This window comes from Echinops telfairi, unplaced genomic scaffold (assembly GCF_000313985.2).
Source record: "Echinops telfairi isolate 266 unplaced genomic scaffold, ASM31398v2 ScPeMD7_3;HRSCAF=10, whole genome shotgun sequence".
Classification (NCBI taxonomy): domain Eukaryota; kingdom Metazoa; phylum Chordata; class Mammalia; order Afrosoricida; family Tenrecidae; genus Echinops; species Echinops telfairi.
The window spans coordinates 28,272,716-28,289,874 of record NW_022103899.1 but is presented as its reverse complement, the minus strand read 5'-3'; the positions used below and the strand labels follow the sequence as shown (position 1 = coordinate 28,289,874).

At 38.5% G+C, this 17,159-nt stretch overlaps 1 protein-coding gene and 4 non-coding genes across 6 annotated transcripts in view; all 5 read right to left on the bottom strand.

Moving 5' to 3' along the window:
* Positions 1–16,722, bottom strand: part of NOP58 (NOP58 ribonucleoprotein) — a 20,061-nt gene extending 3,339 nt beyond the window's left edge. Inside the window, exons 1-12 of one of the 2 annotated variants that reach the window (XM_004701537.2) lie at positions 16,555–16,722; positions 12,794–12,870; positions 11,486–11,538; positions 8,107–8,228; positions 6,750–6,886; positions 5,694–5,758; positions 5,204–5,338; positions 4,112–4,257; positions 2,996–3,122; positions 2,082–2,245; positions 1,166–1,300; positions 900–961 (exon numbers count right to left, since the gene is read on the bottom strand). In XM_004701537.2, the coding sequence (XP_004701594.1) occupies positions 900–961; positions 1,166–1,300; positions 2,082–2,245; positions 2,996–3,122; positions 4,112–4,257; positions 5,204–5,338; positions 5,694–5,758; positions 6,750–6,886; positions 8,107–8,228; positions 11,486–11,538; positions 12,794–12,870; positions 16,555–16,599 (1,268 nt within the window). In that variant the 5' untranslated portion in view covers positions 16,600–16,722. Of the gene's footprint in view, positions 1–899; positions 962–1,165; positions 1,301–2,081; positions 2,246–2,995; positions 3,123–4,111; positions 4,258–5,203; positions 5,339–5,693; positions 5,759–6,749; positions 6,887–8,106; positions 8,229–11,163; positions 11,362–11,485; positions 11,539–12,793; positions 12,871–16,554 lie in introns of those variants that run through there. The other variant, XM_045296977.1, reaches the window with a different exon arrangement.
* On the bottom strand, positions 2,756–2,843 carry LOC115872118. The gene has a single exon (XR_004047663.1). It is a non-coding gene; the product is annotated as a small nucleolar RNA SNORD11 (small nucleolar RNA).
* On the bottom strand, positions 3,977–4,057 carry LOC115872129. Its single transcript, XR_004047672.1, has one exon. It is a non-coding gene; the product is annotated as a small nucleolar RNA SNORD11B (small nucleolar RNA).
* LOC115872112 lies at positions 11,306–11,392 on the bottom strand. The gene has a single exon (XR_004047656.1). It is a non-coding gene; the product is annotated as a small nucleolar RNA SNORD70 (small nucleolar RNA).
* On the bottom strand, positions 12,239–12,325 carry LOC115872111. The gene has a single exon (XR_004047655.1). It is a non-coding gene; the product is annotated as a small nucleolar RNA SNORD70 (small nucleolar RNA).
* Positions 16,723–17,159: the final 437 nt, after the last annotated feature.

The following is a 17,159-nucleotide window of genomic DNA, read 5'->3' as shown; positions in this document are numbered from 1 at the left end:
AAAAAAAACGATGAAAACATGTACAACAAAATCTACACCGAGAGAGATAAATATTTATGGTTTTTCTACAATTATAACTTTCAGAAAATGTCTATATAAATATGTATGATAGTTTTTACTTTAATTACTTCCCATACATGCTGGTAATACAAAACTATACCATTAAAATTCCTAAGATGGTTAATGTAGATGACTATATGGAGTCTACATAAATCTGCTTAAATTTTGTAGAAGTACTGATTAGGTTAATGTATAAACAAATTCTTTTTCATTTTACCGAGTCTGTAATTCTTTTAAAAAATTGGGGGCTCATACAACTCTTATCACAATCCATACATACATCAATTGTATAAAGCACATTTGTACAATCTTTACCTCCAAAATTCTCAAAACATTTGCTCTCCACATTAATAAGCCCATGGCGTCAGCTCATTTTTTCCCCTAAACGAATTCTTTTTATGACTCGGTTTATAATGTCAGCATGCCCCCTGGAACATTAGTAGTAAAATGAAATTATAGATATAAAATAAACATCCCTAGTAAAGATAACTTTAGAAGTTGTTTTTATCCAGTTTTATATGTGTTCGAACTTCTGACGCTAAAAGTTTCATTGTAAAAGAGCCTGGAATGGGTTTAAAAATAGTATAATATATAGGTATTTTGCATGGCAAACACTCACTATCAATATCTAGGAATGGGCATGTTGAATACTAAGGGGAAAAGAGGTAAGCACAGTATGTATACTTAACACAACAAAGATTTGTAAGAATGATGTATCAAAGCAAGTCGTGAATATGGAAGATTATAAGTGACAAAGAAAAAAACTAAACAGCAAAGCCCTTAAATTTACAAAAACTAAGCAGAATTAATCCATCTATCTTCTTTCAAATGCTACTCACCTTTTATGTTCATATTTTTCTGCTTTTGCTAGTGCTTTTCCTGTTCCACTGATTTTTCTTATCTGAGAAGAAATAAAATTATTGGCAAAATTTTAGTCATATTTGTATAATATTTTATAATATCACTGGGCCAACAGAAGCAATACCTGATCATTTTCTTTACACTTGCTTTGAATGCCACAACTTAATGGCAAACCTACACAATATGCCATTCCTTACAAAACTTGTCAAAACAGGCCCAAGAGCAGAAAGGATGTGGCGCTTACCCCTCTGTCTTCCAGGGACCTCAACCTGGCCTCCAATTTGGCTCTGTTCTCCACTCCCATGGCCGAGCTGGAGTCCTCCCCGAACGCATCGTAACGGATCGCCAAGACTGTCTTTGCTGCCAGCATACGAGAAATCTAACAGAGAACAATGTTGAAGACAAACAGTCTAATTTTAATGTCAAAGCCCTCTTCATTAGCCATTTTAAATTACAGCAAATCATCATACCACCATTCGTTGTAAGATTAAAAACAAAACAACAGTCTTATTTCAGCCACTATTCACCCTCATTGTAAAATAATGCTGATTATAGCATAGCATTTCGAAGAGTTTGTGGAAAATGAAATTAAAAAGATAATGGGATTTCCCACACACTTTTGGAAGCCTGTGTATCATCTCTTCACTCTGATGAAGGGATCCATCCGTAGCCATTCATGTCTAAAGCTAGTTCACTGTATTCCTTTAGTTTATCATCAACAGTGCTAGTTGTACTCCTTTCCTCTCAAGTCTTTTAAATATCATGTTGGTCCTTTTAATGCCAATAAATACTTTGAGTGGTTGACACAACTACCTCTGGTTTGAAATTTGTAAATTTCAGTTTAATTCATCAACTATGTGCCCTAAAAAAAGATCAACAAATAGATTCTAGAAAAATGCAGGCAAATACTAGTAGTATTGGCTTAGTTGGTATGGGAATTCTTTAAAAAGTTAGATGATTTTGACCAGATAGCTTTTAACTATATGACTGCTCTCCTTGTATAAGCCTACACCAAAATTGCCATTTAATATACCCAACAATTCCTGGGTATCAAAATGTTTTCTTTACATTACAGAATTCACAATTTGTCAATTAACCAAAATGCTAACTGAAATAATTCACACCCACCCACACAGCTCCAGCCCAAGAAAAAGGCTCACCTTGCCTTTATGCTTGGGACTAGTCTGGCCTACCAGTGATGCATGGTAAATGAGACCATACTTAGGGGTATCCCGCCTAGACTTGAGAGCCCTGAAGAGTGCTTTTTCTGCCCCGAGAATCTGAACTGTAGAAGCTGCATGCTTAGCCAAATTCAAAAGGGAACCTACAAAAGAAAATGTAGTAGTTAACAAATACACTTTCCAAGGAATAACAATATTTACTATAATAAACAAGGGTTAAAAAAAACCCAAAAAACACAAGGGTTCCTGGGGCTAGGGAGGGGAGCTGCTATCAGAGTGTAAGAAGAAAATGTTTTGAAAACGATGGTGGCAGCAATGCTACAATCATGCCTGATATAATTGAACTATGCATTGTTCTACTTATGATGTGGTTTTATGACAAACTGGAAGGTTAGACTTGTTCAATTTTATTTATCGCCTATGTTAATTTTCTAATTTAGTAGCACACTATAGGGGTGGTATTAGTACATAAGCATTTAAGCATAAGTACATGGCAATCCAGTCCTCCTTTTCTGAATGTCAAATATTTTGTGTTTGGATGAGAATCAGTTGATTGTGTGCAAATGGCAATCTGATGAAATGCTAACAACAATTCATCCTTTCACTCAGGAATATTCTACGTAGCCACAACAACCTCTGACCATGGACCATAAGTGTCTCAGAAGAGGTAGTGACTAAAGATGCCTCCATGATCCCAAAGGAAGTCAGGCAACCAAGCAAATAAAATTCATCACTGAACACCTGGTCCTTGGTCTTCTCCTATATACCATTTCCCTCCCTGTATCTCTAATATTCCTCTAATAAATGATCAGAAATTTATACAACAAATTTGACTCAGAAAACAAATCTTTGAAGACCCATGCTTACAAATTCCATAAAAACCGCCACCTAACCTGCATGAGCAATAAGTCGTGCTCCAACTAATTCCCCGACCATGACGGTAACATTGGGTGCAATGGCCATCATCCGATTCTGTAGGTATTCATAGAGCTGGGTTCTATATTCTGAGATTTCAATCACCTATTATGAGGACACAATGAAGAAGTCAAAAAGAAGATGTATTAGGTACAAAACTTTTAGAACATTATCCTTTGTCTAAAAGTGGTTTTCAACCTTCCTAATGCCGTGACCCTTTAATACAATTCCTTATGTTGTGGTGAACCCCCAACCATAAAATTATTTTTGTTGCTACTTCATAACTAATTTTGCTACTGATATGAATCAGGTGACCCCTGTGAAAGGGTTGTTCGAACACCAAAGGGGTCGCGACACAGGTTGAGAACTGATGCTCTAAAACATTAGAGACTTTACATTACCAAAGAATAGCTTTAAGACCCTGGGGTAAATTTAATAGCCCTAACCTCCATTTCTTAGAAAATGATAGTGAATATTATTTTTATAATATAATTTAAAACCTCTACCGGCTAGACATTTGGGTCATGCACACTGTGATTGTGGTATGCTTGTTTCTAGAGAAAAAGCTCACTACAGGTTAAAAGGCAGACAGACCTCAGAAGTAAAGAACTCAACACCTCTCTGCTTTCTCACTGTGTTCCTATTGCTACTCCTACTCACTACCATCGAGTCTGATTCTGATTCACAGTGACCCTATAGAACAAAGGAGAAGGGACCCTGCGAGTTATAAATCATCTTTATGGGAGGAGAAAGACTAATTTATCTACTGTAGAGATGTGGTTGGATTTTTACTGATCTTGCAGTTAGCATCCCAAGATAGAACTCACTTTATTGCTCAGTGCTAATAGTACAAATAATTATTTGGATAAGTCCTCTTCGAATTTCAAATACAAACTGTGGAAAAATGGAAAATATCCTTAACTTTCAGCAAGCTCTCCTTCCCCCACCATAAAAATTAAGAGTGGCATCAGATGAGGTAGTGACTGTACATCCTCATGCTTGTATTTCAGATGAGTTAAGATAAATCATCATCGCCACCAGAAAATTACTATTGCACAGTACCAGCTATTTCTCTACTACGTGTATCGGTTTACCTGGGTACAGAGGTGCAAAATGTTGCAAATGTCCTCTTCTGAAACCTCCGTTCCCATCGATATCTCAGCAGCTGCTTTCACTTCAGCCTCAACCTCTTCGGGCAGTAACTCGGCAAGTGAGGCAGAAGCATAGTTCTTCCGATCCCCTATGGAATGTTGGCAGAGGATGGTATTACGTAAAATCCATCAAATAGGCAAAAGAAATAGCTAATCCAATGAAAACGGAGCCCAAACAAAACAAAAAGTGAACAAGTTTGACCTCCTAGGGGTTTCCTTCCCCAGACTAAATTCTAAAGATGATCGTGATCTCTCTCACTCACTGCTACAGAGCCCAGCTGACTCCCAGCGACCCTAGAGGATCGGAGACCGTCCCTGTGGGTCTGCGACGGTGCCCCTCTTCCTCCTCACAGCAGTTGGTGGCTTCTTAGGGCAGATGCTGCAGTTAGCAGCCAAAACTGACCTACTATGCCACCACCAGCGTTCCTCAAACCATCTCCCACCGCCCTCTAAAAAATAGATTGTACAGCGTTACAGTAAAACCCAAACAAAATTCTCCATAAAAACTTAGACAAACTGTCCAAAAGAAAGAACCGGGCTAATAATATTGACAAAATTAATTTGTAGCTACACCTAGACTAATGTGAACAAGCAAGCAGTCACTATCTCAATCTGATTCTTGAGGTAATAAATAATATGGTAACAAAATTAGCAAGAGTCAAGTAGTCTTTATTAGCCATTAATCACCAGGTGCCTATGCAGTACTACTTACTGTTATCTCCATATAGAACATAATAGTACAGATAGTAAAACTACTCTTAAGATATTTCCAGTATTACAAGATTCCTCCACAAATCTGCAATCAGCTCTGGTAAGGCAAATTCAGAGACTTATCACTCTAAGAATTATGTTCTCTATTGCACCCTAAGCAAGGTTAAAATTCTGATGAAGTAGGTCAGCACAAGCAATTTGAAACACCATCTTGTATCCAGGACCATATTATAAAGAAAAAATTTATTATCACTCATACTTTTTTAAACGATTCAAGTAAATTCTGCTATTCTCGATACCTTCACGGATATACAAATTACTCACCAACTTTTTGCAAACATTTGCAGTATGTCAAATTATCTGAAATAATTTTTCCTAATTCAGGAAAATGCCAGCCATACCATTCCCGACATCGCATAATGTAATTGTTGAGTTCTTTATCCAAGTCATCTAACAAAGCTGTAATGAATTAAAATGAAAAGAAAACAGAAAAGGATTTAAGAAACTGGAACTTGAGAGGCTAACTTAATATCAAACCAAGTGGAAGCAGACAGAATACAAAACTACACAGACTCTATTTACAGCAGAAAAAAGACAAATGGACCTTAAATAATATAATGTTAATAAATGTGATGGACCCATTGTTTTTTAAGAGTCCAATTATGGTAATTTCCCCTTTCTCTAGCCTGCATGTTCCCATTCACCTACTTCACATACTAAAAGTTCTAGCTGATCTGCCCTCTCAGTAACAGAGAACTACAAATGTTTCCCTAGTAGGAAAAATTATGATAAATAGAGATTTAATTTCACTTACAAATTGCTTGAACAATCATTGTATCCACCTTATCAGCACTGAATTTCAATCTGTATCTAGAAAGGCTGGGGAAGAGGGGAGAAATAAGTTAGGAAAAGCATTTAAATTAACATCTTAAAAAAACAAAAACGATCCCCGACTTTATTAACAGGAACGATGGTATAAATGATATAAGACAATGGTATAAAAAAAAAAGGAGGGTTTAACATGATATTATTGCTTATTTCATTTCTTGAGATGGGCTGTGTATATGTATGTATGTATATGTATATATACATAAAATCTTCTTATAATAAAAAATTGACTCATTGCTAGCTAATATCCCTTCCAAAAAACCAAACTCACTACCATCAAATCAACTGACTCGAGACCCTTTAATTTAGAACAGGGTAGAACCGCCTCTGTGGGCTTGAGACCGTTAACTCTTCACAGATAGAACTCTGCCCATGGAGCAGCTAATGGGTTTGAACCACTGATCTTGCGGCTAGTAGCCTGATATATCAGTTGACTATGACACTAAGGCTCCAAATCACTTAGCCGAGAATCACTAGTATACACAATAGCCACTAAACCTACATTCAGAAGAAACAAGCAAAATGCAAGAAGCTATTCAGACATGTATGCCACAGTATATGTAGGAGAAAAACATCTGTTCTAAGAGACTTCTGGTTAACCATGGGAAGTTAATGCACTTTTCCTTTTTCTATTCTAAAAGCCTGAGTAAAAGGCCACACACACACACACACACACACACACACACACACCACAGAAGAGAACTTTGGGAGTAGCACACAAATGGAGAACTGAACAAAGAAACAGAAAAGACAAAGGACCCAACACTAAGCTCAGGGTTAGAACCCAATCAATGCAGAATGTCTCAGTTCAAACTGGTTTCACTGCTTACAGCTTTACTGATTTTAGGAATCAGTTGCTCACCTATAAACCGAGGATGTCACCATACCCTGATAACGTTGTTTGAAGTGTTAAGGATGCATTAAAGTCAGAATTCTTTCATTAAATAAAAATGAACAGACTTTCTTTTTCAGCCCGTCTCACCTGTGAGCCAGTCCAAGACACATAGCTGCCATTTCCCGTGGTTCGACCCCAGGGATTAGTCCATCCAGCTGGGAGCGGATTCCTCGCATAAGCTCATTAACCACGGGACTATGGATACAACTGAGATTCAACTTTTCCTAAAGGAAGAACATTTACATTAAATAAAAAGAAAGCTTTCCTCAAACCATTTCTAAAAAGGTGAAGCATTGATTTAAACATGAGGGGATTTCACAAAGTTCATGTAAAAACGTTTTTCTATAAACCATTTTGGCTTATTTTTAATAATATAAAAATCCTATAGAGATGACATTTCTAATCAATAGTACTGTGAGTACTAAGTAAAAAGTCAAAGTTAGTTTCAAGCCTTAGGGCTTTCCTCCACTCATTACTATTATTATTGTCCTGTGCTTCCAAATACATTAATTAATTAATTTATTTATTTATTGACATTAGTTTTTTTACATTCACATTTTATCATGTAGGTGTGCCATATGCACTTAAACTTTGTATGCACCCCACAGAAATAGATAATAAACTTTGTTCTGTGTAGCTTCATTATTTTTCATTTAGTAGTGTATTTTCCAGCTTCATACAGATCTCCATAATTCTAGTTTATCTCAGGCAAATGACACATACCAAATTTTGTATGCTGCACTAGGTTTAAAACCAAAATATATAGTATGTTCTATAAGAGAGATGTTCTTCACTGTAAAACAGGTTTTCACAGAACTAAAAAGAACTTCAAATACTTATAATCCCACCATTCAACACACCCTTCTGTGCGCAAACATTGATGCCATGTGTGTACATTGCGCTCAAGCAGTGCTGCCTACTACACATTCTCACTGGCGTAATGTCTACATTCAAGACTCAGTTCCTTGGATGAGGAAAATGGCTGCTCAGTTCCTCAGACAGAGATTGATAGTGACAGAGTACCTGGCAGTATTAGAATAAAATTATTTCATTGAACTTCTTAAAATTAACCAATTCTACCTTGAAAACGCAAATTAAAACCTTTTACATGTTTTAACCTTCAGAGACTCAAAATAATAATGAACTTATCACTGTTACAACTACTTAAAAACAACTAAAGATGTAGCCACACAACTAGCTCCTACTCCATGCTGTTGTGTGAATGCGGGAATCTACGTTTTCCATCTTTCACCTCCGCCTTCACCTCCTGTTTCTAATAAAACGTATTCAACAGCAAACGGAACTCAATGGCTTCATTTTTATGGAAAGGGAAAAAATGCAGCCAAGTTAAAAAGAAAAAAAAAAAAAGCGCATTGGTCAGGCTAAAGCAAATGTTCTCATTTTCTCAGGGAGACTAGGAGGCATCAAAGAATCATAATCTTACCTTAATGACTCCTCCTAGTTTAGCATCAGCTACAGCCAAAGGTTCATGGGCTTCTTTTACAATTTTCTTCAAAACTTTTTTCAGCTGCTTATTGATTTTGCCCTCCATCAGAGCTGTGAATGCTTTTTAAGAAAAAGAAAAACAAAGCAAAAAAACACAAATTATCAATAGAAACATCTTAATTTGTTAAAAAACAAATACTATCTTTCAAAAGAATAGATTCAACATTACTTCTGAAATGAAATAATAAATGTTAAGACTGTTTTACAAGCATAGCTTCCATAACCTCATTTGATCTTCCTAACCACCATCCTCCAGAGTCCGGCGCTGAACTTGGGCCAGTGTCCCTCTCCCTGCCTAAAACGGCTCTTCTTTTAAGAATGGAGATCTAGAATCATGAAAGCCTGGAAACCAGGGTGACCAATACTACACTTCTTTGTAGATTCACAGAGCAGCCTGACATTCTAGATCATGCCCTAAAATTGTCATGTCTTTGGTTTATTATAGAGGAAAAAAGAACAGTTCACTCACTTCATAGGACATGTCACAGGGTAAGCATGGCCTAGCTTTATTAATCCCCAATCCAGACTTCACCTTAGGCTCCTGCTTACAAATTACTCTGGAACCACTTCTTTTTGTTGTAGTGAGTTCATTATTTGCTATTTTGTACTCCTCACGCTTCTTTTGGACCTACATGTACTAACACCTCTTTTGACATTAGTCTGGCTTTTGGCTGAGGCTAAAGCACTTCTACCAAGATGGCAGCCTGGCAAAAATTTTAATGTCATGGATTTTGTACTAAAACAACCCAGCAGGTACTACCTCCATCCTCCTGACTCTATCTCCACTTGCATTATAAAGCATTCCACTTCTCTCACCTGGCAAGAGAAAAGGCTATCACTCACTCACTCCATACAAGGATCTCTATTGTTGAAGAAGCTAAGATTCAAGCTACTTTTCTTGGGTTTTAATTCTTAAATTTATTTCTTGTAAGTAAAATTTATTATAGATTTATTTTAATATTTATAAAAACCTACTCCCCCATTTACGGAAAAGCTTTTGACTCTTCAGAATATGTATTTGAAAAGTGTATTATACAGGGATGGTAACAGAGATGAGAGAAGCTCAAGTCTTTCCTCTACCTGCCATGACAGCAAACTTTCTGCACACCAAATGTAGGCTAGCCCCAAATTTTACCAAAGTTATTGGACGACACACAAGCTGCTACTGTGACCAGGAGCTTCTAGGCCACCATAGATCCTTGATAGGACGGCCCATCAGGCTTTTATGACGCTGTGCTAGATTTTTAAATGCATGTTCTGGTACCGGTGAAGAGAGACTTGCCTAGGTGCCCATCAGACAATCTCCACGACACTTCCACCACATCTGAGACACATAGCTTTAAAAGTTGGTCAGAATAGGATGAATAAAGTGTGATGTATCCACCTAACAGAATACTGTATAGCCACGAAGAAAACAACGGTATCTGATTATCTATGGCCATACAGCTTATTTACGTCAAAACTGTTATTGATCATTAGAAAATTCCCAGGAAAGGACAGTTCTCATGATAGTCAACGTACTGGTAAAAGTAGGTGGGGGAAAGGTAGCATAGGCTTCTATGACTGCTCCCTTCATTTCTCTTCGCCAAATGGCACCTTCAATGACCAGACACTATGCTTGAATCTAGAGCGATTCTCAGCCTGCGGATCGCGACCCCTGTGGGGGTTGAACGACCCTTTTACAGCGGTCGCCCAATTCATAACAGTAGCAAAATTACGGTTACGAAGTAGCAACAAAAATAATTTTATGGTTGGGGGTGTGGGCCACCACAACATGAAGAACTGTATTAAAGGTAATGTTACAGCATGAGGAAGGTTGAGAACCACTGCTCTAAAGATTTCACAGTGAAGAACTGTCATGGAGCTTTGAAAGGAGACTCTAAATTCTCATCTAGTGTTAATATTCCAGCTATCTTACATTATTTAAAACACAGAAAAGCTAGGTAGGGAAATTCAGATACACTTCTAAGCCTCAGTTTTATCAGCTACAAAATCAACACTATCTTCTTACAGGACTCTTTTAAGAATGAACTAATAGTTCAATATAAGAACCAGTCAAATATCCGAAGGGGATTTCAGGCTATATGCAAAAAAGGAATTTAAGAGTGACCACTTGGGATTAGGATCAGTGCACACAATGCCACCCTGCACTGAACTTGAGCTGCACACAACTACAACAATCTCACTTGTGATTTTGCCCAAATTGCATTCCTATTTAACTTTAAGGATGTGACAGATAGAGCTCTAAACTTTCACGATAAAATGACTAGAGCATACTTTATGGTTATAGGGCTTTAACTGGAGATGTAACAGCTCTGTAACTATGTTGTTTTCTTCCCATGGTTCCATTCATGAGTCCTTCCTAAACCTGTCCCTCCATTCAAGTTGTGGTGTCCATTAATAGTACAGTATTCTACCTAACTACACCAATTTTCAGAGCCCTCGTGACATAGTGGGTTGCAGGCTGCACGCTACTGCACGGTTTAAATTTGAGCTCAATAGCCACCCTGCAGGAGAAAGATGAGGCTTCCTACTCCTGTAAAGAGTTACAACCTTGGAAACCCACAAGTGTAGTTCTACTTTGTCCTGTATAATAGGGAGCTGAAGCCAACGTAATGGCAGTGATTTCCCACAAGAGACCCATACCTTTTTCTCTACTGTGACCGTCGAACAAAATTAATCTAACAAAACCACCATCTCCCTTGTCTCTCATTTTCAAATTATACCACTAAGAAATTGAGTGACATAGATGCAAATGAAAACACAAAATAAAACAAAACCCCTAGCCCAAATTCTAGTGAAGTCAATCCTCATTTAATAAGTCCTATAATAAATGTCTTATCCTAAGATTAGGTTCCCTTAGGTACTCAAACTTTTCATGTCTCTGCATTTTTTTAAAATTAAAAAGCAAAACTATTCTTCCTAAAATTTGCTATGATACTGTATATACTTTTGCAAACTAATGATCAGAAAGCAGTGTACTTGACCACATTACCTTGGTCCCTTGTAGTACAGCTTTTAATGAATTGTGCTTCAGCATTATGCTGCTGGTTTCCACAGGGAGATCAACTTAACCACTTCTCACCTCTCATCACACTGGGGGGTGGGGAAACCAGCCCTATGGTGAAAAAAGCTAACTCAATGTTGTCTCAGTGGTAGTGACGAATCTGAGTTAGATCACATAAATTCAGTTCTAACAAGAATGCATCATTGACAACATCGAGTAAGGTTAAACTCAGGCAACGGAAGCAAGCACAGAACTCTTTAATAAGGAAAACAAATTAAAATAATATGTACATATATTTTTTTAAATTTACCTGCTAGTGCTTCTGCTGTATCCTGAAATTTCTCAAAATGTTTTAGCTTTACTCTGGAATAAAAAACAAATAAGCACATCATGGGCACACATTGACTTTGCAAATGCCACACATCTGGAGAAGAGGTGTTGGGGTGTTTCCAAAGCACATACCAATAAAAGAGATTTGCCTGTTACCAGGTGCCAAGGTACAGAACAAGCCATTCCTTACATAATTACTAGTTTTTCCAAATGTTGGGGTAGTAATGTTTGGACTATTATTTAGAAAGTTGCAGACTTTGAAAGACACAGAAGCTTAAGTGTAACCCCTGGTGGTCCAAACTGGGACACAGGTGTTCTTTACTACGCAGAGCTGGCCCAGTAAAAATGATGAGTGCATCTTGGGAGAGGAATCTTGTAGTATTCATGTCTATCCAGTGTACACACCATTCCCAGGTCTGATCACTGCTACTCTTTCCTCTCCCTTCCTTCCCCCATCTATATTGGGAGGTCTGGTAGCACAATATAAGTGCTCTACTGCTGACTGTAGAGGTCATTAGCTTGAATCCACCAAAGGCATTCCAAGGGAGAAAGATGGATGGGGTGAATTGCTTCCATAGAGATCACAGCAGTTCTGGTCTGTCTATGGGGTGCTAGACATCAGAATTGACTTAATGGCAGCTCATGTTTGGTTTTGCTTTTTCCTCTATATGCTATGTGCTGAACATAAAACAATTTTATAATAAAGCAACCATACATTAAAAAAAACAGTGAATTCATTGTCATCTCAGTGGTAGTGACGAATATTTGTTAGATCACTTAGATTCATTTCCAACAAGAATACATCATTGACAACAATGAATGGTTTAGTCCAGCCAACTGAAGTAACAAACCTTTAAAAAGGAAAGCTAGTCTTCCAGTATGCCTAACTAGTGTATCTAAAGCAATGCTTTCTTACCATGTGGTCAAGGAACCTCCTGGAGGCTCTTATTACTTAACACAAAAGATTTAAAAGTATTAAGTCTATTTTATTCCATCCCGCCCTATTCCTTTTTCCACTATTCACATAATACTTGTAAGAGCATATGCATATAAAGAATCACATTATACAAATTATTCTAAAATCCGTTTTCTCTTGCTTCAGTCAACGAGCTCTCTAGAAACGTGTGCTACAACTTACTCAACCAGTCCACTACTACTGGTGAACATTTAATTACTTAACGTTTCGAGTCTTTGTTACAAAAAATACTGAAACCACCACCTCTGTATTTCTACAGTTGTTTAAAAACATGCTTTAAGAAATTTAATTCTTAAGTACTTGATCACTTACATTTTATTTGCTTTCTCTGGTGTTTCAAATTCTTTCCATAAACTATCAACTTCTTGAAGTTTCTTCTCATTTAGAACCTGTAAAATTTTAGTTTTATTTAGATGGCACCACTGAGAGACAAACACATGTGAGTTCTCTCACTCTACTTTGTGTTAAAATGCAGTTAATACAATTACACTTCCATGTGTAAAATGGGGATGAGAAGTGATTTCTTTCTCTGACATAACAAACCAGTTCATGTGTTGTTTTTTTTAACTCAATACACACCTTTGGTCAAGTGGCCCAAGCTGTCCATTCTCAATGGAATCCACACCGTTAGGGTCTTGGTTTATGTGTGTGTGTGTGTGTGTGTATGCATGTATGTATGTATTTTAAAGGACTCTCTAGTCCCTTCATATGAGCCCTGGTGATGTATGTATGTATGTATGTATGTATGTATGTATGTATGTATGTATGTATGTATTTTAAAGGACTCTCTAGTCCCTTCATATGAGCCCTGGTGATTGAATTCGCCAGACCTTCTGCGGGAGAAAGACATGACTATCTTCTCCCATAAAGAGTTAGTCTCACTAACAGGGCAGTTTTACTGTGTCATATAGGTTCGTTAACTGCTGGCACCCGCAGCAACACTCGTTACTTCTGATTCCCCTCACATGAAATTACAGACTCTGCCACAATGTGTATGTATCAATCACATGTCCCAATGCAGTGGTTCTCAATCTGTGGTTGTGACCCCTTGGGGGGAGGCAGGGAGTCAAACGATCCTTTCTCAGGGGCTGCTCGACTCCCAACAGTAGCAAATTGACAGTTATGAAGTAGCAACGAAAATAATGTTATGATGGGGGGGGGGGTCCACCACAACATGAATTATAGGTCGTGACATTAGGAAGGTTGAGAATCACTGTCCTAATGTAAAGTGTCCTTTTAATCTATAAAACATAGCCATTAATATTTAGGTATTACACTCTTCAAGCACCATGGACTCAGTGTACACCTAGCACATCAGGAGCATAATTTGAGGTTCTTCTAACCAGCAGTTTTGAAACTGCATTCAGGGCTTCCTTTGTAACGGTTCAGTCACAGCCTGTTCCAGAGCAACCAAATCTCAGTGGACTTTGACTTAAGGAGAAAACACACAAGGAGCCTGGTAATGTAGTGGTTGAAGACTTTGGTTGTTAGTTGAAATACAGTTACTTTGAACCTAACTGCTGTTCTGCAGGAGAAAGATGTGGTAGACTGCTCCAGTATCCTTGGAAACCCTATGGGGTGGTTCTGCTCTGTGCAATAGGGCCCCCATGAGTCAGAATCTCAAAGGCAGCAGGTTAGTTTGCTTTAGGAACGGACTGCTGCGCCCTGCTCCTACAAAGATGGAGACTTACAATAATGAGTTTGTGCCAGCAGGCCTTCAACTTTGGGCAGGGCAAGAGATTTGGTTTCTAGGAAACATCTACTTTTCTCCACAGGGAAGAGGGATCCGTTTTGGGCGGGTCAGAACCCTGATAGCATTGTATGGAATTCCTTCACTCCCTTTTGAATAAGTGTTTGTTGTTAGATGCTAAGAATTATTTGGACTTGTGTATACCACCTGACAGAACTGACCTGCCTCGGCTGTCATCTTTACAGAAGCAGATACTACTCCTTTCCCCCACTTAGCGGCCAGGAGGTTTCAAAGAGCCCACCTTTTCAGTTAGCAGCCTGAACTTTTGAAAGCTTAACATGTGCCTAACTGTTAGCCCTACTAGGACGACTCCTGTGCAACTGCATACGTTTGACTGGAGAGTATCAAACTACGTTTATACTGGGTAAGTGATACAGAATATAAACCATCTCGATAGAGCTTGGAAAAATACACTGCTGAATAATCAGATTACATGTGAACATTTAGGATTCATAAGAATATAGGAAACCAAGGGCACCGAATGCTAGTCACAGCTGCACTGTTCAATGCAGCCATTTCTTATGTTGTGTTTGTACTGGGCCGATGGGGCCAAGGTGAGTATTGATACTATTCATAGGAATTACTACAATAGTTCTACATATCAACTGTATATTTTTTATGTATGGATACGTGCACCTTGGATTTTAAAATGAAAGTTTGGAAAACCGCCAGCATTCCCACAAAAGCATACATTTTCTGTAACAAATATAAGGTAATACCCTGGTATTCCCAAAGATTATGGGAAAGGAAGCTAATAAACTTGTGCTGTAGACAATGAGGCATATTTGAAATGTATGCATAACTCACGTACCATATTATACCCTTTTAAAGTATACAAGCACCAACAGAATCTAATTTCAGGACATTTTGTATGTCAATTTTACTCAAGAACAATCAAGTAATAATAAAAAAAGAATCAGGTAACAAGTAGTATAAACATATAAAAATGTCTGAATACCTTAGTTATTTCTATGAGATTATAGAAACAGTAATGTAATGTTGAATTGTAGCTGAAAAGAGCCAACAAAATACTCATGATTTATTTTTATGGTGCATAATACTCTCAATTAACAGAAACCACTAATTCACAAGACATAGTTGAACATTTTATAGCCCATGTCTAGAAGCCAGACAAAAGTTACGGCCAGGCCAATTCCTACCTATATTTGGAGGCAACAAGTATACAAAAGATGCTTCTTCCTCTAAGTATCCAATCTAGCAATGGCATGTATGTTAAATTGACCATGAAATTGGACGTACGTTCAGAAGAGTACTTAACAATTTAGGAAAAATTTCAAAAAACCGGAGGAAAACAAAGCAGGTCGAACTTTAAAGGGGAATAAAGCTCTGAATATGGCCAATACTGCAATTATAGACAAATCCAGAGAGGAAAAAGATGTCAAGTCACTGATTAGTCCAAATGTCCTGTTTCCATGTGTCATACACACAAGTTGTTTTTGATTCACAACTGGATTCCTAGTATACATGCTTTCCATGTAGCACTTTCTGCCTTCTCTCTGCATACTATAAATTTAACATAGAGGTGTAGACTCTGTCGTTCGATACTATCTGTATTCTCAGAGCGGAAAAAGTAGCTGGCATTTTTAAGGTCCTAAATCTAACCTTATTCTTCCAGACATCTCCATAGCTATACGACTATCCTGTAGTGGGTCAATCATTCCTGTGCTAATGAGCACGTAAGTCGTTCCAAACTCTTTGAAAATAAACAAATCCCAAACCGATACCATTAATCCAGAGTTCTCCCCCAAATATGTACCGGACAACTGCACTTCCTCGTCTAACAGGCCGTCTAAAACACAAGTTTTAGTACTGTTCAACCGCCCCGCACCTACAACTTAATCTCTCTTCTCGATCAGGGCAGCATCGTGCGCCTCTTTACTTAAAGCAAACCCTTCATCAATCTGAGCAAATCTTGTCAGTTCTATCGCCTCTCGAAATTGGTTTCCCTCCACACCAAATTAATCCAAGCTGTTATCTTGGATTATGTTGTTTGATCTATGCAAAAAGTCCTGACTTCCTTTTTTTGGTCCTCTAGTGCCCACAAACTAAATTTATTTAAAGGATAAATCATTTCAAACATGCCTGAAACTACCAAGGACGAACTGTAACGCACAGCGGGATCCCAAAGGGTGGGCCACGTGTTCACTGAAACAGGTAAAAACCACCCAAACCTGAAGCATTTTCCTTCCTTTCCGAGTCTGAGCCCACAAAGGCACACACGCAATTCGGAGCGGCCTCGTCTACCCCTCAGATCTGTCCCTCAACACTGGCCGGCTCCTTCCAACGGCTCAACTTCACCTACCTTAAAGATGGCGTAGCCCACAGATGTTTCAAACAGAACCAACATGGTGAGGGCGAATCAGGGGGCTGCGTGGCCGCCACGAGCTCCGATGCCAGCGGGCAAAAGTCAAACGTGCGGCCCCGAAGGCCTGCAAGGCCCCAGCTGGAAAAGTACACGCGCGCAGCGACCACGATGCCTACACGTCCCACACCAGCCCGCAGACCGAGCACGTGAACGTGCTCCTTCCCCGCCGCGGCTTGTGGGATATCGACGTCACTTCCGGTAGCGGACGTGCGGCATAGCGTGCCGTCACTTCCGGAGCGTTCCCGCCTTGGAGGATGGGGGAAGCGGGAGCAAATGGTCATTCTCGCGATATTTCAGAGAACACGCAAGATTTTATTTTATTTTTTACAGATAGGCGGTGGGAGGGAAACCTGCTGGGAAACGCTTAGTTTACCTCTATAAATTTTACATTTCACCTCAAAAGAAATGCGACACGATGCCATTTCTGTTTGCCTGCGGCATCTGGAATTTGGAGAATGCTAATTAATGCCGCTGGTTTCTACTCTGTTTTTCCCTGCCTTAAAGTGAACGACTCGGCATTCTTACTAAATGGGCATTTTCTC